The sequence below is a fragment of the Hemitrygon akajei genome, chromosome 4 (assembly GCF_048418815.1).
Source record: "Hemitrygon akajei chromosome 4, sHemAka1.3, whole genome shotgun sequence".
Classification (NCBI taxonomy): Eukaryota; Metazoa; Chordata; class Chondrichthyes; order Myliobatiformes; family Dasyatidae; genus Hemitrygon; species Hemitrygon akajei.
In genome coordinates, this window is record NC_133127.1 from 196960544 (window position 1) to 196987532 (window position 26989).

Sequence of the window (26989 nt, forward strand, 5' to 3'; positions counted from 1 at the left end):
CCCTCATATTAGCCATTTCCACCCTGGGAAAAAATCTCTGGCTGCCCACATGATATGTGCCTCTTATCATCTTGTATATCTCTAAGTCACCTTTCATCCTCCTTCACTCGAAAGAGAAAAGGCCTCTAATCCTGGCAGCATCTTGGTAAATCTCCTCTGCACCCTCTCTAATCCAGGCAGCACCCTGGTAAATCTCCTCTGCACCCTCTCTAATCCAGGCAGCATCCTGGTGAATCTCCTCTGCACCCTCTCTAATCCAGGCAGCATCCTGGTGAATCTCCTCTGCACCCTCTCTAATCCAGGCAGCACCCTGGTAAATCTCCTCTGCACCCTCTCTAATCCAGGCAGCATCTTGGTAAATCTCCTCTGCACCCTCTCTAATCCTGGCAGCATCTTGGTAAATCTCCTCTGCACCCTCTCTAATCCAGGCAGCACCCTGGTAAATCTCCTCTGCACCCTCTCTAATCCAGGCAGAATCTTGGTAAATCTCCTCTGCACCCTCTCTAATCCAGGCAGCACCCTGGTAAATCTCCTCTGCACCCTCTCTAATCCAGGCAGCATCTTGGTAAATCTCCTCTGCACCCTCTCTAATCCAGGCAGCACCCTGGTAAATCTCCTCTGCACCCTCTCTAATCCAGGCAGCATCCTGGTAAATCTCCTCTGCACCCTGTCTAATCCAGGCAGCACCCTGGTAAATCTCCTCTGCACCCTCTCTAATCCAGGCAGCATCTTGGTAAATCTCCTCTGCACCCTCTCTAATCCAGGCAGCACCCTGGTAAATCTCCTCTGCACCCTCTCTAATCCAGGCAGCATCCTGGTAAATCTCCTCTGCACCCTCTCTAATCCAGGCAGCACCCTGGTAAATCTCCTCTGCACCCTCTCTAATCCAGGCAGCATCTTGGTAAATCTCCTCTGCACCCTCTCTAAAGCTCCCACATCCTTCCTGTAACGAGATGACCAGAACTGAACACAATACTCCAAGTGTGGTCTAACCAGGGTTTTACAGAGCTGCAACATTACCTCATGGCTCTTGAACTCAGTCTCCCGACTAAAACATTGTCGTGACGATAATACAGGGGCATAGGTTGCAAGCCACGATGCTGGCTCAGAAGTGTAGCGGTTAGCATAACTGCATCTCAGTACCAACAATCACCGACCAGGGTTCAATTCCCACTGGCATCACTAAGGGGTTTGTGCATTATCCACTTGACCGCATGGGATTCCTCCAACGTTCCAAAGGCACACGGCTTAGGATTAGTGAGTTGTGTGAAAGCATGGCAACATTTGTGGACTGCCCCAGTATATAAACCCTTGTATTTAACATCTGATAGAACTTCCTTTAGCAGCAATAACCTCCACCAAATTTTTCCTGTAGCTACTGATCAGACTTGCACAATGGCGAGGAGGAACTTCAGACCATTCCTCCATACAAAACTGTTTCAATTCATTATTTCTGGGATACCTTGCATGAACAGCCCACTTCAGGTCATGTCACAGCATCTCAATTGGGTTAAGGTCTAGACTCTGACTTGGCCATTCCAAAACACGAATTTTCTTCTTTTTAAACCAGTCTGTTGATTTATTCTTGTCTTTTGGATCATTGTCTTGTTGCATTATCCAACTTCTATTAAGCTTCAGGTGATGGACTGCTACCCTGACATTCTCCTGTAAAATGTCTTAATACAATTTTGAATTCATTGTTCCCTCAATAATTGCAAGCTGTCCAGGCCCCGAGGCAGCAAAGCAGCCCCAAACATTGATACTCCTTCCACCATGTTTCACTGTTGGGATGAGGTTTTGGTGATGGTGTGCAGTGCTTTTTTTCTCCCCAAACATAGCAGTGTGCATTTCTGCCAAAAAGTTCAACTTTTGTCTCACCTGTCCACAGAACATTGTCCCAGAAGCATTGTGGAACATCCAGGTGGTCTTTTGCAATCTTGAGATGTGCAGCAATGTTTTTTTGTTGGAGAGCAGTGTTTTCCTCCTTGGTCTTCTTCCATGAACACCTTTCCTGTTCATTCTTATAGCAGACACATGAACAGAGACTTCTGATTTTAGAGATTTTGGTTCTAGAGATTTCTTGAACTCTTTCTGCTCTCTCCCTTGGGTTCTTTATCACCTCCTTCAGCATTCCACGTTGTGCTCTTGGTGTGATTTTTGCAGGACACCCACTCCTAGGGAGAGTTGAACAGTACTGAGTTTACTCCAGTTTCTACAATTTCTCTTACTGTGGACTGATGAGCACTCAGGTCTTTAGAAATGCTTTTGTAGCCTTTTTCAGCTTCATGCATCTCTACAGTTTTTCTAAGGTCCTCTGAAAGCTGTTTTGATCAAGGCATGGTGCACATAAATGGATCTTTCTTGAGAAGAGCAGGCTCTGTCAGTAACCTGACTTCACGTGTCTTTTTTCTAGGGCAGGGCAGCTCCACAACCCACACCTCCAATCTCACCTCTGATTGGAACACCCGACTCCAAATAGCTTTAGTAGAAGGCACTACCCCAGAGGTTCACAACTTTTTCAACTTAGACTGTGATTATTTAAATGGTGTACTCAGTGTTGATAAGAAGTACAATTGTTTGTGTGTTATTACTTTTAAGCAGATTGTGTTTGTCTATTACTGAAACGTAGATGAAGATCTGATCACATTTTATGAGTAATTAATTCAGAAAATCAAGTAATTCCAATTAATGTCAAGAAGATGAGATGAAGAGTCTTAGAAAGTGAGTCCATAGGCTGGTGAGGCCCAGTCCTTGCCCTGACACTCAATTCCCACTAGGCAAATCTGTGGCTTTGGGGCCCAGTCAATAGTTCAGTGTTGGGGTGTGTGAAGCTGAGTAACATTATCCCCTCCAGTTTAACAGCTGACAGTTGTTGGCTCACGTGCCAAATAAAGCTAATCTTAAGGTCTCTTAATCTTTAGAAGGCAGCATGAACAAGGTTTGTATTTCCTTTAGGATAAAGAGGCTCACGATTTATTAATATAGAGATACCAGAAGACGTAGGAACAGAATTATCAGCTCATCGAGCATCAATACAGCACAGCCCAGTTGCACCCATGTGACCTATTATCCTACTCATCTGAACATCTTCAGAATTTGGAAGGAAACAGGAGCACAACGGGTAGAATGTACAAACTCCTTATAGGTGGAACTGAACCTGTGTTGTTGGCACTGTAATACTGTTACACTAGCCGTACACTGCTAGAGTGAAATGATTCATTATTTACATCTGAACAGGTTGAGGCCAAGGGTACAACTGTAGTTAACTAGAGTCACCTGGTGCTGGTTAACACTTGTTCACACCTTCCCATAGATTCTGTGAGAGCTGGGCATTGGGGTGATGTGGCCAAGTGGAAACTTTCAAGCCAGGATTATTTGAACTTTGTGGATGAGAGACTCCATTCATTGTCATCATTCATACATGTCAATGGAGGAACTGGTCAGTTCTGTACAGTGCTCTTGGTCCCAGTGTCCTTGTGTAATGTGGAATTTGGCACTGTCCCACATCCTTCACCCAAACCCAAATAGATGAGAGGTTAAGTCTGAGTTTACCTGGTCAGATGCTGTGAAGACAACCCTAGGATCTGTTTGACAGCAAGAATTACCCAACCTATTACCTCACTTAATGTTCATGGCAATGAGAGGGTTAATGTATGAGAAGCTTTTGATGGCTCTGTGCTTTTACTCAGTAGAGTTTAGAAGAATGAAGGTGGGATCTTATCGAAACCTATTCAATATTGAAAGGCCTAGATAGGTGGATGTGGAGACAATGTCTCCTTCAGTGGGAGAGTCTAGGATCAGAGCACACAGCCTCAGAATACAAGGACAGAGATGAATGGGAATTTCTTAAGTCAGAGGACGGAGTATCGAATTCATTGCCAAAGAAGGCTGTGAGGACAAGTCATATATTTAAAGCAGAGACTGATAGGTTCTTGCTTAGTAAGGTGTCAAAGGTTATGGAGTGAAGGAGGGAGAGAGATAATAAATCAGCCGTAATGGAATGGCAGAGCAGAGGCAACCAAATTCTGCTCCTGTGTTTTATGGTCCTTGCTATGTGCACATTGGATAGGCTGGTTTGAAACAAAAGTATGTTCTGTGTGACTGGAGTGACTTCAAATTTCATTTGATTGTGATGGTCATAATGGTGTCTTGAGGTGGGGATGGTAACTCCTGTCCAGAGTATGTGAAGGATGCCTTCTAGATGATGGCATGTTTGCTTTGTGTCTCGTGTGGGTGGGTGGGGGTGTGTGTGAGAGAGGGAGGAAGGGGGAGAGACTTGTGAATATTCATCTTTCTAAATATTGTTCTTTGTCTCCGTGTGTGTGTGTCAGAAACTGATGGAGGAAAGGATACAGATATTGGAAGGAAAAATATCGTTGATGGAAGATAAGCTGGCAGCAGCTGGGGAGAGTTCAAGTGAAGTGAAAGGAGAGGTGATCGGTGATGTCCTTCAGGTAGGTCACATTCAAACATGTGAGGACTTGGAACCACTGGCTCTCTGGAATTTTTTGAAGTAGTTTTCTTTTGAACTTTCCTCATTAAACACGGTTATATTGTGAGAAACACACGGAGTGTAGGAGGAACAGCATTTTGTGTTTTGAGGGCCTGGTTAGTTTGGTCTGTGAAGGTAGTGAGTGGCTGACCATAGTCAGCTGGAAAATGGCTTCCATTTCAAAAGCAACACACAAAACTCAGCAGGTCAGGCAGTGTCTATGGAGGAGGACTGGAAAGAAAAGGGGAAGAAGTCAAAATAAGAAGATGGTGCAAGGGAAAGGAGTACAAGCTGACAGGTGAGGGAGTAGTTGGGTGAGTGAGAGAGGAGAATGAAGTTTAAAACTGGGAGGCGTTATAAGAAGGCGTTATAAGAAGTAAAGGGCTGAGAAGAAGAAATCTGATAGGAGAGGAGAGTGGCTTGTGGGGGAAAGGGAAGGAGAATGGGCACCTGAGGAGAAGAGAAGGGCTGCGAAACAAACCGGACTAGGGATTGGAAAAGAGAGAAGGAGGGGTGGGGAAATTACTGGAAGTCAGAGAAATCAATGTTTATGCCATCAGGTTGGAGCTGCCCAGATGGAATATGAAGTGTTGCTCCTCCAACCTGTGTGACCTCATTGTGGCAGTGTAGGAGGCCATGGACAAACATATCAGAATGGGAAGTCATATTGAAATGGGTATTTCTGAAGCACCGTTTACAAAGCTTGGCCAATACCAGTAGCATTTACTGGTGAAGTATTTCTGAAGTGTTTTCATTGCTGCAGTTAAACCAAGGTCCTACAAACAATTGGATAATTAGACTGTATATTGTGTAGTGATATGGTTGAGAGCAGGACTGTTCTTTATTGATCCAAAGAGGACAAAGGTTGTCTGGGCTTAACATTTTGAACACTGACCATTACAGCACAGTACAGGCCCTTTGGCCCACAATGTTATGTCAACCTTATAAACTAAGATGAACCTACCCCTTCCCTTCTACAAAGTGTTCAATTTTTCTATCATCCATGAGCCTTTCTAAGAGTTTCTTAATGTTCCCTGATTTATCTGTTTCTGTCACCACCCTTGGCAATACATTCCATGCACCCTCCATTCTCTGTGTAAAAAAAAAACACAGATAACCCTCCTATACTTTCCTACAATCACATTAAATTTATGCCCCCTCATATTAGCCATTTCCACCCTAAGAAAAACCTCTGGCTGTCCACACTATCTATGCCTCTTAGTTACCTCTCATCCTCCTCTGCTCCAGAGAGAAAAGCCCTAGCTCACTCAACTTCTCATAAAATACGCTCTCTAATCCAGGCAGCATCCTGTTAAATTTCCTCTGCCCTCTCTAAAGCTACCATATCCTTCCTATAATGAGGCAATCAGAACTGAGCACAAAAGAGTAATTTTTACATTATTCTTTATAATGTTTTTGGTTGCATGTCGTACCCTGACCAACACAGCACAGCAAATTCCTAACATATGTCAGTGTATCTGGTGAATAAAGTTTGTCTTTGATATTGCTCAAGATTTCCAGCATCTATGTTATGATCGGTGTAAATTTTGTTTGTGAGTGCATTAAGAATTTGCTTTGTCTTTGTTCTCTCTCCCCCCCCGCATTGCAGTTGGAAGCTTTGAAGTTGGAGGTCTCACAGCTGACAGCGAAAGCAGCCGAACTGGAACAGGAGACCACGCTTCACAAGGAGGAGAAGAGCCACCTCGCCGAGACGGTCAGCAGCCTCAAGCAGTCCATGGCGGAGTTGATGGAGCAGAAGGAAGTGCTCGAGCAGGAGGCACGGGTTCAGGAGGAGCAGCTCTTGGGGCAGCTGGACACCCTGAATGTGGAGGTTATCAAAACAAACAACTCCCTGATGCAGAAGGAGCTGGAGTTGGAGGAGGAGAAGAGGCTGCGGCACCAGCTGGCCGAGGACTCCCAGAACAAGGAGCAGGCAGTCCTCGATCTCCGCTCCAAGCTGGAGAGCCTCGGTGAGACCCTGCAAGTTAAAGAAGAAACACTACAGGCCTTTGAGCAGCGGCTGGAGGCCGAGCGGGAGAGCACACTGCAGCAAATGACGGCCCTTAAGCAAGAGTCTGAGAGGATTTGCAGCGAGAAGGTTTCTGTTGTCACACAGTACGAAGCTTTGAAGGTGGAGAAGGAGAGTGAAATGGAGAGGCTCAATAGACAGATACAGTTGCTGGAGAGTAACCACGTGGGCATCGAAAGCCTGGAGCAGGAGAGGAACGAGTTAATGGAGAAGGTGCAGATGTTGGACACGCAGGTCGCGGAGATGACATCTGAAAACCAGAACCTCCAGACTGCCTGCAGTGCTCACAAGCAGAGCCATTCCGAGGAGGTTGCAGCCCTGAAAGCGGAGTTGCAGGAGACCAGAGAGGAATTGGAGGGTCACAAGATCAAGCTGGTGGGCCTTGCTGATGCAGCTCAAAATAACGAGGCCCTCCGGGAGCAGCTTGCCTCCCTGCAGAGTGCAGTTGAAAGGCTGGAGGGAGAGAGGAGGCAGTGGGAAGAGGCGCGGGTCTCTGAAGCCGAGCAGCGTTGCCAGCTGACTCAGGAGCTGAAGGAGCTGAGAGAAGAACGAGATGGAGCCAAGGCCCAGTTATCTGAGCAACTGAAGCTTCAAGAGTTGGCTCAGGCCACGGCCAAGCAGTCGATGAACGAGCAGCTCGAGAGGTCAGCAGAGCTGCAGAGTGAACTTTCCAATGCTCTGAAGATGGTCGAGGAGAGAGAAAAAGAGGAAGAGAAGTTCTGTAAAGAGGCCGCCTCCTGGAAGGAGAAGTTTGAGGCGGCCCGGCAGCAGGAGGCCGAGTTGGACAGGGTAGTCGTGGACCTGAAGGAGGCGAGGGAAAAGGCTGAGGCTGAGCTCTCGGAAGAGAGGGAAAAGATTGGCCAGCTCGAGGGCCGCCTGGCTAAGCTAGAAGCCGGCCAAGAGGGGAAGGTCTCGGTGCCCGAGAGCGAATTCTCGCAGCTGAGAGCTGCCGCGGCACTGGAGGCTGAGGCGAGGGCTGAAGCGGCCAGCTGGCGGCAGAAGCTGGAAGCTGCCGAGAATGAGGCATCCGAGCGCCTGTCACAGGCGGAAGAGAAGGCCAGGAAGAGCAGTGCTGAGCTGGAGCAGGCGTGCCGAGAGCTGACAGAGGCGCGAGCTGGGCTGGAGGAGCACAAGGGGCGACTCTCTGAGCTGGAAGCTAAGCTGGATGGAGCACAGAGGGCAGCGAGCGAAGAAGAGGCATTTCGGGGTCAGCTGGAGGCTGAGCTGGGGGTGCTGCGCGCTGAGCTGCAGGACCTGAGGAAGGCAGAGAGCGAGCGGCAGGGGGAGAGTGCTGCAACCGTATCTGAACTGGAGGCCGAGAGGGCGAGGAGGGCCGAGCTCCAGCAGACTGTCGACAGGCAGCAAGAGCAGCTGGAGGCCGCAAAGGCGAAAGCGGCCACCCAGGAGAGCGAGCTGGCCCGGTACGCCCAGGCCTTCAGTGAGAGGGAAGGAGAGTTGGCAGAGCTCAGCTCCAAGATAGCAGCCAGCGAGGAGGCAGGGCGCCGGGCGGGACAGAGGGCCGAGGCAGCTGAGCAAGAGCTGCGCTCCTCCCTCAGCCTGCGCCAAGAAAGGGAAGCTGACTTAGAGGCCTTGCGGTCGCGCGTGGCCCAACTGGAGGGTGAGTGCAATGGGAAGCAGAGTGAGCTGGCCCGTTTGGAAGCAGAACTCCAGGCCCAAATCCAGGGTCTGCTGCAGGAGAAAGAAGCGACGGAACAGGCCCGGAGCCATGAGCTGGGCCTGCAGCGGGAGGAGTTGGAGCAGGAGAGGAAGAAAGTACACACTCTCGAGCTGGAGGTGTCAGCCTGGCAGGGCAAGCTCACGGGTGAGCAGAAGGAGAGCGCCAGGCTGAAGGAGGAGATGACGGTAGCGAAGGAGACAGAGGGGAGGTTGCAAAAAGAACTGGAGGCCCTACAAGAGGAGCAGACACGACAGAGGGACTCGGCTGCCAGGCTGCAGGATGAGGAGGTTGCCACCCAGAAGCAGACCATCCAGGCCCTGCAGGAGCAGTTAGCTTCAGGGAATCGTCTGGTGGCGGAGCTCGAGCAACGGGCTCGGGCAGAGCAAGAGAACATGTCCCAGAAGGAGGCTGAGCTGGCCCACCTCCGTGGAGAAGTGGCCAAGGCCCAGTGCCAGCTGAGCGAGGCCGAATCCCAGCGACGAGCCGAGGTCGAGCAGCTGGAGAGGCAGCTGGGCGAGCTGAGGGCCGATGCGGGACAGCTGAACGCCGCGCAGGAGCGATGCCAGCAGCAGCAGCAGGAAATCCAGCAGCTCCAACAGACGAGCAGCCAGCTGGCCGCAACGAGAGGGAAGCTGGAGACTGAGCTGGCCGAGGCCCGTGAGGCTCACACCAAGCAGCTGAGCCTGCTCACCGCCCAGCACGTGGATGATCAGGCTGCCAGTCAGCAGAGAGAAGATGAAAGCCGGAGGAGAATAGAAGAGGTGACCAGCAAGTACGAGAAGGCAAAGACCAAGGTTCTAGAAGACAAGCGCAAGTTTCAGGAAGAACGAGAACAGCTAATTGCGCAGGTAAATTCATTCTTCGGTCAGTGTGACTAACTGATTCATTATTCAAGTCAAGTCACTTTTATTGTTATTTCGACCATAACTGCTGTTACAGTACATAGTAAAAATGAGACAACATTTTTCAGGACCATGGTGTTACATGACACAGTACAAAAACTAGATTGAACTACGTAAAAAATACAACACAGAGAAAGCTACACTAGAGTACAGACCTACACTGGACTGCATAAAGTGCACAAAAACAGTGCAGGCATTACAATAAATAATTATCAGGACAATAGGTGTCGGTCCAGGCTCTGGGTATTGAGGAGTGTGATAGCTTGGGGGAAGAAACTGTTACATAGTCTGGTCGTGAGAGCCCGAATGCTTCGGAGCCTTTTCCCAGACGGCAGGAGGGAGAAGAGATTGAGGAGTGCATGGAGTCCTTCATAATGCTGTTTCCTTTGCGGATGCAGCATGTAGTGTAAGTGTCCGTGATGGCGGGAAGAGAGCCCCCGATGATCTTCTCAGCTGACCTCACTATCCGCTGCAGGGTCTTGCAATCCGAGATGGTGCAATTTCCGAACCAGGCAGTGATGCAGCTGCTCAGGATGCTCTCAATACAACCCCTGTAGAATGTGATGAGGATGGGGGGGTGGGAGATGGACTTTCCTCAGCCTTCGCAGAAAGTAGAGACGCTGCTGGGCTTTCTTTGCTATGGAGCTGGTGTTGAGGGACCAGGTGAGATTCTCCGCCAGGTGAACACCAAGAAATTTGGTGCTCTTTACGATCTCTACCGAGGAGCCGTCAATGTTCAGCGGGGAGTGGTCACTCCGTGCCCTCCTGAAGTCAACAACCATCTCTTTTGTTTTGTTCACGTTAAGAGACAGGTTGTTGGCTCTGTACCAGTCTGTTAGCCGCTGCACCTCCTCTCTGTTAGCTGACTTGTCGTTCTTGCTAATGAGACCCACCACGGTCGTGTCATCGGTGAACTTGATGATATGGTTCGAGGTGTGTGTTGCAGCACAGTCGTGGGTCAACGGAGTGAACAGCAGTGGACTGAGCACGCAGCCCTGGGGGGCCCCAGTGCTCAGTGTGATGGTGTTGGAGATGCTGCTCCCAATCCGGACTGACTGAGGTCTCCCAGTCAGGAAGTCTAGGATCCAGTTGCAGAGGGAGGTGTTCAGGCTCAGTAGGCTCAGCTTTCCAATCAGTTTCTGAGGGATGATTGTATTGAATGCTGAACTAAAGTCTATGAACAGCATCCGAACGTATGTGTCTTTTTTGTCCAGTGGGTTAGGGCCAGGTGGAGGGTGGTGGCAATGGTGTCATCTGTTGAGCGGTTGGGACGGTACGCAAACTGCAGGGGGTCCAGTGAGGGTGGCAGCAGGGTCTTGATGTGCCTCATGACGAGCCTCTTGAGACACTTCATGATGATGGATGTAATTGTATATGTACTGTTGTGACTGTGATCAGAGTCACTGAAGAGACACTGACGCTAGTGATATAGCAGTCGTTATTCAGCAAGGTACTCACAGTAGACGCTCGCAAACCCAAAAGTACATCGCATTTTTATCCCCTGGAGATCAAAGATCCCCTTGTGTCCAATTCTGAGCCTATCAATCTCTGCCTTAAGTACACCCAACGACCTGGCCTCCATCTGCCTGTGGTAATGAATTCCACAAATTCACCACCCTCTGGCTAAAAAAATTTCTCTGCATCTCTGTTTTAAATGGATGCCCCTCTATCCTGAGTCTGTCCCCTCTTGTCCTAGACTCCTCCACTGTGGGAAACATCCTTTCCACATCTACTCTGTCTAGGCCTTTCAGTGTTCACAAGGTTTCAAAGAGATACCCCTTATCCTTCTAAGTTCCAGTGAGTACAGACCCAGAGCTATAAAACGTTCCTCATATGACAACCGTTTCATTCCTGGAATCATCCTTGTGAACCTCCTTTGGTCCCTCTCCAATGCCAGCACATCTTTTCTTAGATAGGAGGCCAAAGCTGTTCACAATACTCAAGGTGAGGCCTCACCAGTGCCTTATAAAGCCTCAGCATCACATCCTTGCTCTTGTATTCTAGACTCTTGAAGTGAATGCTAACATAGCATTTGCCTTCCTCACCACCAACTCGACCTGCAAGTTAACCTTTAGGATGTTCTGCACAAGGACTCCCAAGTCCCTTTGCATCTCAGATTCTTGGATTTTCTCCTAGTTTAGAAAATAGTCCGCACGTTTATTTCTACTAGGAAAGTGCATGACCATGCATTTTCCAACATTGTATTTCATTTGCCACTTTCTTGCCCATTCTCCTAATCTGTTTTAAGTCCTTCTGCAGCCTACCTGTTGCTTCAACATTGACTGCCCCTCCACCAATCTTTGTATCATCTGCAGATTTGGCATCAAAACCATCTATTCCATCATCTAAATCATTTATATGCAGCATAAAAAGAAGCGGTCCCAACGCCGACCCCTGAGAAACACTACTAGTCACTGGCAGCCAACCAGAACAGGATCTTTTTATTCCCATTCACTGCCTCCTACAAATCAGTTAATGTTCTAACCATTGCAGTAACTTGCCTGTAATACCATTAGCTCTTAACTTGTAAGCAGCCTCGTGTGTCAACTTGTCAAAAGCCTTCTGGAAGTCCAAATATACAACATCCACTGCATCCTTTTTATCTTTCCTACTTGTAATCTCCTCAGAGAATTCCAACAGATTTGTCAGGCAAGATTTTCCTTTTAGGAAAACATACTGAGTTTGCCCTATCTTGTCCCGTGTCACTAAATACTCCATAACCTCATCCTTACCAATTGACTAACACCTGAGGTCAGGCTAACTGGTCTATAATTTCCTTTCTGCTGCTTTCCTCCTTTCTTAAAGCGTGGAGAGACATTTGCAGTTTTCCAGTCATCTGGCACCGTGCCAGAGTCCAATGACGTTTGAAAGATCATTACTAATGCCTCCACAATCTCTACTACCTCTTTCAGAACCCTAGGGTGCAGTTCATCTGGACTGGGTGACTTAAGAACCCTTAGGTTTTTCTACTTTTTGAGCACCTTCTCCCTTGTAATAGTAACTGCATTCACTTCTCTTCCCCCACACCCTTCAATATCTGGCATACTGCTAGTGTCTTCCATAGTGAAAACTGATACAAAATACTCATTTAGTTCATCTGTCATCTCCTTGTCCACTGTTACTATTTCTCCGGCTTCATTTTCTAGCGGTTATATCCATTCTCATCTCTTATTTTTTTACATACTTGAAAAAGCTATTACTATCCACTTTGATATTATATGCTAGCCTGCTTTCATATTTCATCTTTTCCATCCTAATGATTCTTCTAGTTGCTCTCTATAGGTTTTAAAAGCTTCACAATCCTCTGTCTTTCCACTATTTTTTGCTTTGTTGTATGCCCTCTCTTTTGCTTTTACTATAGCTATGACTGCCTTTTTCAGCTATGGGTTGTACTATTTTGCCATTTGTGTATTTCTTTGTTTTTGGAATACATCTATCCTGCACCTTCCTCATTTTTCTCAGAAACTCACACCATTTCTGCTCTGCTGACATCCCTGCCAGCAGCTCCTTCCAGTTTACTTTGGCCAACTTCTCTTTCATACCACTGTAATTTCCCTTACTTCTCTGACTATGTCAGACTTTTCCCCTATCAAATTTCAAGTTAAACTCAATCATATTATGATAGTTGTCTTCTAAGGGTTCCTTTACCTTAAGCTCCCTAATAACCTCCAGTTCATTAGATAACACCTAATCCAGTATAGCTCATCCCCTTGTAGGCTCAATGACAAACTGCTTTAAAAAGCCATCTTGTAGGTATTCAACAAAATCACCCTCTGGAGATCCATTACCAACCTGATTTTCCCAATTGATCTGCATGTTGAAATCTCCCATGACTATCATAACATTGTCCTTTTGATACACCTTTTGTATTTCCCGTTCTAATCTGTGGTCCACCTCCAAGCTACTGTTGGGAGGCCTGTTTATAACAGTCATCCTTTGAATTGTATATGCATTTGGAGACACCTGTGTGTTCAAACAGCTATGCTGGGATAAACTCGTAACAAAAATTTTCTTAAAAACTTTGGATGAGAGAGATCCCAAATGCCCAAAATAAATGTTTGGTTGGTGTGGAGGCGTGCTTTTCTCTGCAATTTACTGATTGTCGTTAACAATCCACATTAGGAATGGAAGATTGGTCCTTTGTGAATTAGTATCTGCTGTGATGACACAAAGGTTGTGGGTGTGTGGATAGTGTGGAGGGTTGTCAGAGGTTACAGCGGGACATTGATAGGATGCAAAACTGGGCTGAGAAGTGGCAGATGCAGTTCAACCCAGATAGGTGTGAAGTGCTTCATTTTGGTAGGTCAAAAATGGTAATACTCTTGGCAGTGTGGAGTGTCAGAGGGATCTTCGGGTCTGTGTCCATAGGATACTCAAAGCTGCTGTGCAGGTTGACTCTGTGGTTAAGAAGGCATATGGTGCATTGGCCTTGCATCAATCATGGGATTGAGCTTAGGAGCCGAGAGGTAAGGTTGCAGCTATATAGGACCCTAGTCAGACCTTACTTGGAGTACTGTGGTCAGTTTTGGTCACCTCGCTACAGGAAGGATGTGGAAACCATAGAAAGAGTGCAGAGGAGATTTACAAGGATGTTTGTTAACTGGATTGGGGAACATGCCTTATGAGAATAGGGTTTCTTGTTGGAGCGATGGAGGATGATAGGTAACCTGATAGAGGTGTATAAGATGATGAGAGGCATTGATCACGTGGATAGTCAGAGGCTTTTTCTCAGGGCTTAAATGGCTAGCACAAGAAGGCATAGTTTTAAGGTGCTTGGAAGTAGAGACAGGAGATGTCAGGGGTACGTTTTTTTACGCAGAGTGGTGAGTGTGTGGAATGGGCTGCAGGCGACGGTGGTGGAGGCAGATACTATAAAGTCTTTTAAGAGACACCTGGATAGGTACATGGAGCTTAGAAAAATAGAGGGCTCTGGGTAACCTTGTGTAATTTCTAAAGTGCGTGTTCGGCACAGCTTTGTGTGCCGAAGGATCTGTATTGTGCTGTAGGTTTTCTATGTTTCTATGTTCAGATAACTCCACAAGATGCAGTGAAAGGCCTGCCTTGCATGCTCTTCATAAATATCAGTTCATTACACAGCATATTGAGGTAGTACAAGGTAACGTTTATGAAAATTACTCTGTGAATGAAAGGGTTAACATATAAGATGCTTTTGATAAGAAGTGTACTCGTAGGAGTTTAGAAGAACCAGGAGGGATTTCATTGAAACCTATCAAATATTGAAAGGCCTAGATAGAGTGGATGTGGAGAAGATGTTTTCTATAGTGAGGGAGTCTGGGACCAGAGGACACAGATAGAGTGGATGTGGAGAAGATGTTTTCTATAGTGAGGGAGTCTGGGACCAGAGGACACAGATAGAGTGGATGTGGAGAAGATGCTTTCTATAGTGAGGGAGTCTGGGACCAGAGGACACAGATAGAGTGGATGTGGAGAGGATGTTTCCTATAGTGGGGGAGTCTAGGACCAGAGGACACGGATAGAGTGGATGTGGAGAAGATGTTTTCTATAGTGAGGGAGTCTGGGACCAGAGGACACAGATAGAGTGGAGGTGGAGAGGATGTTTCCTATAGTGGGGGAGTCTGGGACCAGAGGACACAGATAGAGTGGATGTGGAGAGGATATTTCCTATAGTGGGGGAGTCTCGGACCAGAGGACACAGATAGAGTGGATGTGGAGAGGATGTTTTCTATAGTGAGGGAGTCTGGGACCAGAGGACACAGATAGAGTGGATGTGGAGAGGATGTTTCCTATAGTGGGGGAGTCTAGGACCAGAGGACACGGATAGAGTGGATGTGGAGAGGATGTTTTCTATAGTGAGGGAGTCTGGGACCAGAGGACACAGATAGAGTGGATGTGGAGAGGATGTTTCCTATAGTGGGGGAGTCTAGGACCAGAGGACACAGATAGAGTGGATGTGGAGAGGATGTTTCCTATAGTGGGGGAGTCTAGGACCAGAGGACACAGATGGAGTGGATGTGGAGAGGATGTTTCCTATAGTGGGGGAGTCTAGGACCAGAGGACACAGATAGAGTGGATGTGGAGAGGATGTTTCCTATAGTGAGGGAGTCTGGGACCAGTAGCACAACCTCAGAATGGAGGTACGGCCATTTAGAACAGAGATGAGAAGGAATTTCTTTAGCCAAAGGATGGTGAAACTGAATTCATTGCCAGAGACAGCTGAGGAGGGTAAGTCATTGTGTATATTTAAAGCAGAGATTGATAGTTTCTTGATTAGAAAGAGCGTTAAAAGTTATGGGGAGAAGACAGGAGAGGGAAAATAAATCAGCCGTAATGGAATGGCAGAACATATTTGGCTGGCTGAATGGCTTAATTTTGCTCTTGTGTCTTATAACAAGGAATATAAAGTGTAACAGATGCAAAGAAAGTGCAGGTAAGCAATGAAGTGCAAGGTTGGGAGCTTGTCATAGTGTTACATGACCTAGAAGCAAGCCCTTCAGCTCAACTCATCCATGCCAACCTGCTTCAGCCATCTGAACTTCACCCCACTTACCTTAAAAGCATGGCCTCTGATTTTATACTAACACCTTGTTTTTAGCACCACTCCCAGGGAAAAAGACTGTGTGCTTGCACTCTATGCCACAAGTGTAATAATTGTACCTGCCTTTATCATATTCCCTGGCTACTCGTTCCTTATACCCAGCACCCTGTGAGTGAGGGAGAGGATTTTAGCCGTCAGTTCCTCTTTAATTCTTTCCTCTCTCACCTTAACAAGTTTCAAGTTCAAGTTTAATTACCATTCAACCAAATGGGAATACCCATGAATACAGCCAAACGAAATGGTGTCCCTCTGGGGCCAAGGTACAAAACACAGTACCAAGGGTCATACACAGCACACGGCACATATAACACAGCAGTAAACATATAGTCACACACAAAAAAAATCTCGTCTGAGTCCATGAATGCTGTCGCAGTTGGCTGTCAAATACAACACAACTTGTGATCTGCCAAGTGAACACTAGGGGTCAGCACCAACTCCAAAATGGGCCACTTGTTCTTTCTAGTTTTAGACTCCCTGGGGAAGACTGACTGTCCACCTTGATTGTGTAAGCTTCTGTCCTTGTAAAATAAATTATGTACTGCTCGGAATATTCAGATCTAATTTATGCCAGGAATTTTTAAAATATTTGTGTAGTTTAGTTGTTGTTTGTGTTGTTCTGATCATTGTGGGCATGCTATATTGCTGCCAAAATGTGTATTGACACTTGAGGGCTGCCCTCAGCTCACCCTTAGCTTGTGTTTGTTGTTAATGTAAGCACCGCATTTCACTGTATGTTTCTATGTACAAGTGATAAATGGGCAGGACTTAAAACATACAAGAACACAAAACAGAATAGCACAGCACAGTCCGAGCTCTTCAGCCCACAATAATGTGCTGTCATTTTAACTGACTGTAGATCAATCTAAACCCTCCCCTCCCACATAACCCTCCATTTTCTTTTCATCTATGTGCCATAGAGTCTCTTAAATGTCCCTAAAGTACTGCCCTGGCAGAGGCTCCATGCACCCACCACTCTGGGTGTAAAAATATGCCTACCTCTGACATCCCCCATACTGTCATCCAATCACCTCGTATTGACAATTTCCAGCCTAGGAAAAAGTCTCTGATTGTCCACTTGATCTATGCTTCTTATCATCTTGTACATCCCTAGTAAGTTACCTCTCATCCTCCTTTGCTCCAAAGAGAAGGCCCCAGCTTGCTCAATCTCTCCTCGCGTAATCCATGCTCTCTAATCCAGGCAGCATCCTGGTAAATCTTCTGTACGCCCAGAACTGAGCACAATACTCCAAATGTGGTCTAATCAGAGTTTTATAGAGCTGCAACATTACCTCACTGCTCATGAGAAGAATGGGAAGATTCTCTCCAAAGCTCAAAGTAAATTTATCATCAAAGTACATATTTGACAACTATTTACAACCCTGAGATTCATGTTGGCATTCACAGTAGGTCAGACCATAGACTAGACGGGCGATGTACTACTGCTGCATAACAACAAATTTCATGACATATGCCCAGTGATATTAAACCTGATTCTGATTCAAGCAAAATGCAGAAGACAACAAACTGAGCAAATATAATAAGAACAACCCCAAAATAATAATAATAAATAAGTAAGCAAGCAATAAATATTGAGAACATGGGATGAAGAGTCCTTGAAGGTGAGTTAATAGGATGTGGGAATACTTCAGTGATTGAGTGAGTGAAGTTATCTCCTCTGGTTCAAGAGCATGATGGTTGAGGGGTAATAAATGTTGTTTCTGCTCTCCCTTTTATAGATAAAATTGTATTTGTAGGTTCTGACCTCTGGAAGCCCTTTTATTCATGTCACTTTATTAATGGGATTTATTTGGCTTGTTCCAGGTCTCAGATCTGAATGAGAAGCTGAGTCAGCATGACATGGCATCTAAAACCAAACTACAGAAACTTGTGGTAAGCCTCTTGTTCACAGGACCCTGCCTCACTACTGCTCCCCCTATAAAACCTAAATCCAAGCAGTTGTATCCAGCGGAGATCAGCAGTAAGATTAGCTTTATTTGTCACTTGTACAACAGATCTCACACTGAAATAACGTGGTTTGCATCAGATCAGGTGTCACCATGCTTCAGGGATCAAGATATCATTTGTTGATAGAGGCGGGTATGGAGACCAAATCATTGGGTATGTTTAAAGCTGAGGTCAATTGATTCTTGATTAGTAAGGGTGTCAAAGATTATGGGGAGAAAGCAGGAGAATGGGGTTGAGAGGGATATATTGGTCATGATACAATGGCAGAGCTACTCGTTGGGCCGAATGGCCTAATTCGGTTCCTGTGTCTTATGAGTTACTTTGTTTATCCCAGCTGCCGACTGACTCTCCGCCTTGATGTGAGTGTTCCATCCGAGCGTGATGTTTGTTCTACCATTGCAGGCTCGGGATAACGAGACGCAGGAGAAGTTGGAGCAGCAGGTGATGGAGCTGAAGACCCAGCTGAAGGAGAAGGAGGAGATAGTGCAGCACGTCAAGGCCCAGGTCTGTACCCTCACTGAAACCAGGATTCAAGGGTGTGTGCTATAACACAGGCTTGGGTTGGTTCCTCTGGATTGGCAGGGCTGAGGGGAAATCCAATAGAGAGAGGTTTATAGGATTATGAGAGACATAGATAGAGTAGACAGACAATACGACAATATATTTCTCCCAGGGTTGAAATGTCTAATACCAGAGTGCATTCAGTTAAGGCGAGAAGGCATAAAAGTTCAAAGGAGTTTTGAGGGGCAGTTTGTTTTTTACACAGACAGTGTTGGGTGCCTGGAATACACAGTCTGGGGTGATGGTAGAGGCAGATACAATAGGGACTTCTAAGAGATGTTTAGATAGACACAAGAATGTGAGGGAAATGGAGGGATATGGACATTGTGTAGTCAGAGAGATTAGTTTAATTGGCCATTTGATTACTAATTTAATTGGTTCAGCACAAGATCATGGGACACACACTGAGAGTGTTAGATGCTAGACAGCCCGAGGCATGGCCAAATACAAAATACTGGAGGAACTCAGCAGGTCATGTAGTATCTGTGGAAATAGTAAACAGTCAACGTTTCAGTCCAAGATCCTACTTCAGAACTGGGAAGGAAGAAGCCTTCAAACTTGTTGGGAGAGACAAGGGTACACTTGGTACATGGTTAGGAGGGTTTAAACCATCAGAACTAGGAGCAGAATTAGCTATTTGGCCCATGGCTAACGAAATTCCACCTGATCTCTTTTCTAAAAGGACATCCCTCCATTCTGAGGTTGTGTCCTCTGGTCGTAGAATCCCCCATAATAGGAAACATCCACACTATCTAGGCCAGTATTCTGTATACTTCATAGGTTTCAATGAGATCCCCTCTCTCTTCTGAACTCCAGCCAGTACAGTCCCAGAGCCATCAAATGCTCCTCGTACATTAACCCTTACATTCTTGGATTATTCACATGAACTTCTGCTGAACCTTCTCTCCAATGATTGTACAGTCGGCCCTCCTTATTCGCGGATTCCGTATGCGCGGATTCAACCAATCGCGGATCGGGAAAACCTGGAAGTTCTCCCTTCAGCACTCGTTTGAGCATGTACAGACTATTTTTTCTTGTCATTATTCCCTAAACAATACAGTATAACAACTATTTACATAGCATTTACATTATATTAGGTATTATAAGTAATCTAGAAATGATTTAAAAGTACAGGCAGTCCCCGGTTATGAATGTGTTCCATTCCTGAGTCCATCTTTAAGTCGGATTTGAAGTCGGAACAGGTACATCCGGTATTATTTAGTGTCAGTCAGTCAAATGTTTTTCTTAATATATAGTGCATATTTTACCTTTCTATGCATATAAAACACTTAAGAAACATACGTATTTCAATAATTTAACCACTGTGTTGCTTAGTAATAATTGTAGCTTTCATCAGGGCAGGGCCTTTCACATTCTCCATTAAAGTTGTTCCAATCGTTGACCGACTGTAGCCTAATGCTTTTCCAATGACCGATGGTGTTTCACCTCTTTCTGATCGCTTTATTACTTCCACCTTATTTTCAATCGTGATTGTTTTCATGAACAGAAACACTGCGGATTCAGAGCTGCGCCAGGTCCTAAAGTCCACCGCATGGAGACATGTTAAGTAAAGTCCAGGGTTCCGCTGGGTCCTAAAGACCAATGCACTGATACATGTTAAATAAGGGACTTGAGCATCTGCGAATTTTGGTATGGTGAGGGGTGGGGGGGGGGGGGGGTCCTGGAATCAATCCCCCATGGATAAGGAGGGCCAACTGTATATCCTTTATTAGATAACGGGCCCAAAGCTTTTTGGGCCAAGACCCTCCAGGATTGGAAGGAAAGAGGGTGAAACCATGGCTAGCACTGGTGATAGGGGGAATGCCTTGTTGGGATATTGCACGGGTACAGTTGGGTACATGGATAAGAAGGTTTAGACCAATAGACTACAAGATAGAGGAGCAGAATCAGGCCATCATGTCAGGTATGTCATTTCATCATGGCTGACTTAGAACCATGGACTTTGAATAATTTAACTGAGAATTTTTATTTGTGAATCACGTGCTCCTTATTTTCCCACAGTAAAGCCCCAAAAAACAAGGAAAATTTGAAAGCTTGAAGCACTAAAAATTCAAAAACTGAAATGTCAGCAGTTCAAAATTATTCACCGCGCCCCTTTGCTTAGAACTGAGTTGAGCCTTCTCTCGCACTGTTACAGTCTTTTTAGATAAGTCTCTATTAGCTTTGCACAACGTGATGGAGCAAGATTTGCCCATTCTTCCTTGCAAAGTTGTTCAAGCTGTGCCAGGTTAGTTGGGGAGTGGCAATGAACAGCAATCTTGAGGTCTTTCCAGAGATGTTGAGGTCAGGACCGACTGGGCCACTCAAGGACATAAGTTTTCTTCATTTGAAGCCACTTTATGGTTACTCTGACAGTGTTTTAGGTCATCCTTCCTCCCCAGTTTAAGATTCCTGGCAGGGTCTAGTAGGTTTTTATCCAGGATATCTCTATATTTTGCAGCATTCATCTTCCCATCAATTGTGACCAGTCCCTGCTACTGAAAAGCATCCCCACAGCATGATGCTACTTCCACCATACTTTACAGAAGGGATGGTGTTACTTGCCTGAAGCTCAGTATTAGATTTATGCCACATGTACTGCTTAGTGTTGAGACCAAAAGTTCCACTTTAGTCTCATCCGACACGAGATCTTCTTCCACATCTTTACAGTGGCTTCTAAGTGACGCTTGGTAAAGTCCTTACTGGCAAGGATATGTTTTTTTTTAAGCCAGGGCTTCTTCCTTGTCACTCTTCCATAAGTATCCTTTTTGAGCAAGGCCTTAGAGATAGTGGAGCCTTGAACTTCATCTCCAGTTCCAGCCACTGACTTCTGCAGCTCACTCAGAGTGTCTCTTTCCGTCACAATAACCTCTCCCGTAAGCGCCATTCTTCCCTGACCATTAAATTTACAGGGGTGGCTGTCATTTCATATTTTTTCCCCGCTTTTTCACGTTCAGTGCCTTTGAGATGGTTTTGTACCCTTCCCCAGATTTGTGCTTGTCTATTATCATTTCCTTGACTTATCATGAATGCTTTTTTGTCTTTATTTCGGTTTGGTCTGTTGAAAACTTACGATACTATTGGACCATACAGAGAGAGGGTGTGTTTATTCTTATGAATTCATTGTAAACAGGTGATCTTCCAATTTTCTAAATCAAGAAATTGGGTGGATTGTTAAGTGTAGTAATTGCAAAAGGCATCAGTACTTTTTCAGCCTCTCAATTTTGGTTTTTAATTTTTAATAAATTGTTGACAGGTTTTGGAATTTTTCTTTTGATTTGACATGCATAATGAAGATTAGCTCAAAAACTCCTTCAATATATTTAAAATTTAGAAAGTGAGACAGTAAAATGTGAAAATAGTTGTGGGGGCTGAGTACTTTTTCCAAGTCATTGTATTATCCCTCTCTGACCATCTTCCCATGAACTTATCAACTTCCACTTCAAATATATCCAGTTACTTGGCCTCCACAGCTGTCTGTGGCAATGGGTTCCACAGAATTACCACTATCTGTCTAAAGAAATTCCTCCTAATCTCTGCTGTAAAAGAACGCTGTCCTATTCTGAGGGTATGCCTCTGGTTCTAGACTTCATCAGTACAGAAAATTTCCTCTCCATATCCACTATATCTGGGCCTTTCAATATTCAATAGGTTTCAATGAGATCCCCACTCTCCCAACCCCCCCCCAACCCCCCCCCCAATTGTACTAAACTCCAGCAAGTGCATGGTGGAGTTTGGAGTTTCTGGTACAAGGGCCAAATGTGCTTAAATGTGACTATCTGCAATGGGAATCTGGGTCAGCATGGATGGGTTGGGCTGAAAGGCCAGTTTCCATGCTGTGTTAGTCTGAATCTGTGTGTGAGGTCTCCGATGAGGAAGGGTGAGCAGACTGAATTACCTGCAGAACTGAGGCTGTTGTTAGTGTGCACAGTGTTGCTGAACAGGAAGGCTCTATAATGGGTAGTTAAAACTGCCCAATGTGTTCAAGCACCAACCTACTTGCTATCATGGACATATAGACAGAAAGGTCCTGGATAAGGGCCAGAAACATCATGAAGGATTCCATCCATTCTGCTCGTAGACTGTTTGTCCCACTCCTGTCAGTAAGGAGGCTACGTAGCATCCATGCCAGGACTACCAAACTCAAAAACAGTTACTTTCCCCAACCAGTAATGCTGATCAACCACTACCCTCCACCCACTAATCTACCCATCTGCCCCCCCCCCCCCCCACCACCACTTTATCATTAAGACACCTTATGTACAGACACTCCTGTGCTTACCTTCACTTTATGGACATACAATCAATCTATGTCATAGAGAAGTACAGCACAGAAACTGGCCCTTCAGGCCCATCTAGTCCATGCCAAAATAACTTAAACTGCCTGCTTCCATCGACCTACACCGGGACACTAGCCTTCCATATCCCTACCATATTTATACCTATCTAAACTTCTCTTAAGTGTTGAAATCGAGTTCACATGCACCAGTTGCACTGGCAGCTCATTCCACACTCTCATGACCCTCTGGGTGAAGAAGGTTCCTCTCATGTTCCCCTTAAAATTTTCACCGTTCACCCTTAACCCATGACCTCTGGTTGTAGTCCCACACAACCTTAGTGGAGAAAGCCTGCTTACATTTACCCGATCTATCCTCGTCGTAATTTTGCATACCTCTATCAAATCTCCTCTCAGATTTCTATGTTCTGAAGAATACAATCCTAACTTATTCAATGTTTGCTTATAACTCAAGTCCTCCAGACCTGGCAACATGCTTATAATTTTCTCTGTACTCTTTCAACCTTGTTTACATCTTCCCTGTAGGTTGGTGACCAAAATTGCACACAATACTCTAAATTAGGCCTCACTGACATCTTCAACATAACATCTCATCTACCGTACTCAATACTTTGATTTATAGTATGAAGACCAATGTGCCAGAAGCTTCCTTAGCAACTCAATCTATCTATGATGCCACTTTCAACAAATTATTCCTAGGTCTCTTTGTTTTACCACACTCTTCAGTGCCTACCGTTCACTTTGTAAGACCTACCCTGGTTGGTCCTACCAAAGTGCAAAACCTCACACTTGTCTGCATTAAATACCATCTGCCATTTTTCAAGCGATGATAGCCTTCCTCAGTGTCCAATACATCCTTAGTCTTGGTGTCATCCACAAATTTGTTGATCCAGTTAACCACATTATCAGCTGACGTTTCGGGCTGGGACCTTCCATCAGGACTGAAGTGGTTAAGAGGTGGGGGCGGAATGGGAGAAAGAAATACAAGGTGACAGGTGTTAAGTGAAACCGGGAGAGGGGGATGGGTGAAGTAACGAGCTGGGAAGCGGATAGGTGAAAGATAAATGGCTGGAGAAAAGAGAATCTGATAGGAGAGGACAGAAGGCCATGGAAGAAAGGGAAGGCGGAGGAGCACCAGAGGGAGGTGATGGGCAGGTAAGTGTGAGAGGAAAATGGGGAATGGTGAAGGTTGGCAATTACTGGAAGTTTGAGAAATTGATGTTCTTGCAATTGGGTTAGAGGCTATCCAGATGGAATGTAAGGTGATGCTCCTCCAACCTGAGTGTGGCCTCAACGTGGCAGAGGAGGCCATGGACTGATGTGTTGGAGTGGGAAGTAGAATTGAAATGGGTGGCCTCCGGGAGATCCCACTTTTTCTGGCAGACAGAAGGTGCTTGGCAAAAGGTCTCACCGATGTACAGGAAGCCACATCAGGAGCACCAGGTACAGTAGGTGACCCCGAAAGTCTCACAGGTACAGAGGAGATGTCAGGGGTATGTTTTTTATGCAGAGGTGGTGAGTGCGTGGAATGGCCTCTGGCAGCAGTGGTGGAAGCAGAAATGATAGGGTCTCTTAAAAGACATCTGGATAGGTATATGGAGCATAGAAAAATAGAGGGTTATGGGTAACCCTAGGTAGTTCTAAGGTATGGACATGTTGGGCACAACTTTGTGGGCCGAAGGGCCTGTATTGTGCTGTAGGTTTTCTATGTTTCTAGGTGAAGTGTTGGCTCCCCTGGAAATGATGTCAGACTCACCGGCCTATTTATATAAGCTATCTTATATGTATATTTATTGCATGTTTTTATTATTATAGAATTCTTCATCTTTGTGCATTCTTCTTTTGCTGCCTCGGATCCAGAATAACAATTATTTTGTTTTCCTTTACACTTGGTGTACTGGCTTTTTTTCTGACAAGTATGTTTTCTGTTTGTTCCTATTCTTTACCTTCCATGGAATTCTAGCTGGAGAAGGCAAAGACTCACTACGACAGTAAGAAGATGCTGAACCTTGAGCTGGCCGAGAAGCTGGAGGCCCGAGAGAAGAGCATCTCCTCCCTGGAGCAGCAGCTGACTGTGGCGAAAGAGGAGGGCGCTGAGCTGCGGGCCGAGTCTGAGAGGCTGCGCCAGGAGGCACAGCAAGCAGTGAGGGAAGTAAAGGAGGCGAACCTAAAGAACAAGGCTCTCTCTGCACAGGTTGGCAGTCATGTAGTGGTTAGCCAGACCACATTTTATGAGTACCGGTATTTAATGCAGAAAATTGCAAAGGGTTCACAAACTTTTTCATGCAGCTGTATATGTGCCTTCAGTACTGTAGATAGTGCTGTACCCTAACCTGTCTATCCACAACTCCACCAGTTTGCAAACCATGTTTTCATTTGTATACGTTACAACTAGCCTTGCAGAGCATGGCCCTCTGTTGTCTGTGACAAAACCAGGTTGATACCCCTGTGAATCAAATGGTGATAAAGGTATGGAATTCTTCCAGAAAAAGCAGCAGTTGCAAGCTCAATTGTTCATTTTAAATCTGCATATTGAGTTTCTCTGACCCAGGAAGGTGTGAAGCAAAGGTAAAAGGATGTGTGTTGATTAACATAGAACACAGTCCAGTGCAGCACAGAACAGACCCTTGGTCCTATGAGTGTTGTGCCGACATTTTAACCTACTCCAAGATCAATCTAAACCTTCCCTCCCTCCCACATAATCCTCCATTTTTCTTTCATCTGCGTATCTAAGAGTCTCTTCAGAGTCTTCTACCACCACTACTGGCAGGGCGGTCCACACACCCACCACTCTCTGTGCAAAGAATTTACCTCCGACATCCCTTCAACTTCAAGTTCCTGAGCCTGGTGGTACATGCTTTCAGGCTTTTGTATCTTCTACCTCATGGGAAAGTGGGGAAGAGAGAATGTCTGGGGTGGGTAGGGTTTTTGATCATGCTGGCTGCTTTACTGAGACAGGATGAAGTGTAGACAGAGTCCGTGGAGGGGAGTCTGGTTTCTGTGATGTGCTGAGCTGTGTCCACAACTTTGCAGTTTCTTGCAGTCTCGTGCAGAGTAGTTGTCTTACCGAGCTGTTATCACTTAATGAAGGGTCTGGGCCCCAGATGTCAACTGCTTATTCATTTCTTTTTTTAAATAATTTTTTTTATTGAAGTTCATCATCAAACAAACATTTCCATAAGATGTATTTCAGACATTGTACCTATATATCATATATATCACAAATCTCCACAAAGTATTTATCTGAGGTACACACTTACAGAAAAGAGTGGAAAGAAAAAGCAAGCAAAAGGAAAGAACTATGTACAAGTAGGGAGTGATTTTTTTTTTACAACAGATTCATTGATTTGTGAGAATAAAATCAAGCCTGTGAGGCATTATGTAGTTAAAACATTTTTCCCAGTATGAATCAAATTGTTCCAAATTGGATAAAATTCTCTTATGTTTGATTGGATTTAATAGCCCATTGTCATTAAAAGAAATGAATTTTACCTTGTCCTTAGCCATCTGTATTTATCTGTCAATGTATCATTGAAATTAGAATAAAACTTAATCGATCTACTCCCTGAATAAATAAGAACCAAGAAATGCAAATAACAAATAACAAATGGCAACGAATGTGTGATTCCAAGGCTGAGGTCTCTAGTAGATGACCCTGCGTTGAGCTAGAGGAAATGTCTAGCTGTGGGGGATAACCCCTCCTACTTGTGAGTTGAGGGCCCCCAGTGCAGTATTCATAAAAGTCAATGAACAAATCCATTACACAGAAAAGATTTCCCTGTGTACTCCTATATATATATATATATAGACACACACACACACACACATATATATACTCATTTTGGTAGGGAAAAAGGAGTAAGTGAGCGAATAAAGAATAACAACTAAGTAATATAAAATCCACATTATAATAAGTATTTCTCGAGATAGGTATATCACCGTGTACTTTTGCTTCTGTTTAGCTTCTCAACATTTTTAAAGTTAGCCAAACCTTATGGCTCTTTTGAAGGGGGTGAGGACTGTCTTTAGGAAACTCCCGGTCTCTTCCTAATATATTTCTCTCGGCCTCCTCCCGTCTCCTGCCTTCTCGGTTCGGAGCGGGATAATTCCTTAGTCAGGCTTTCCTTCGTTTTGGTCTCGCTGACGGACAACCCTCTGGCCTTCATGTCTGTAGTCGGCTCTTCCACTGTCTGGTACAACTGCGTCCTGTTGTCATAAAACACTCAAAGTTTAGCAGGGTATGGAGTTTGAAATTTTTTTTGCTTTAGTACTCGCTTTATTTCAGAGTATTCTTTGCGTTTCTGCAGGACTGCGGGGGGGGGGGGTAATCTTGGTCGAAATATATTAATTTATCGTCGAAAAACACTCTCTTCTTACCCCAGGCCCTTTGTAGAATCTCCGCCTTGGTGCTGTACCAAAGGAATTTAATTATTATTGAGCGTGGCTTTCTATCCTGGGTAGGTTTCAGGACTAACGCGCGGTAGGTTC

At 45.3% G+C, this 26989-nt stretch overlaps 1 protein-coding gene across 4 annotated transcripts in view; it reads left to right on the forward strand.

Annotated features, from left to right (window-relative positions):
* The window catches only part of LOC140727101 (nuclear mitotic apparatus protein 1-like), a 158202-nt gene that overhangs the window by 99819 nt on the left and 31394 nt on the right, over positions 1-26989 (forward strand). For all 4 annotated transcript variants that reach the window (XM_073044367.1, XM_073044366.1, XM_073044365.1 and 1 more), the window contains 5 exons: positions 4332-4454; positions 6102-9047; positions 17500-17568; positions 18046-18147; positions 24465-24695. In XM_073044367.1, the coding sequence (XP_072900468.1) occupies positions 4332-4454; positions 6102-9047; positions 17500-17568; positions 18046-18147; positions 24465-24695 (3471 nt within the window). The remainder of the gene's footprint in view (positions 1-4331; positions 4455-6101; positions 9048-17499; positions 17569-18045; positions 18148-24464; positions 24696-26989) is intronic.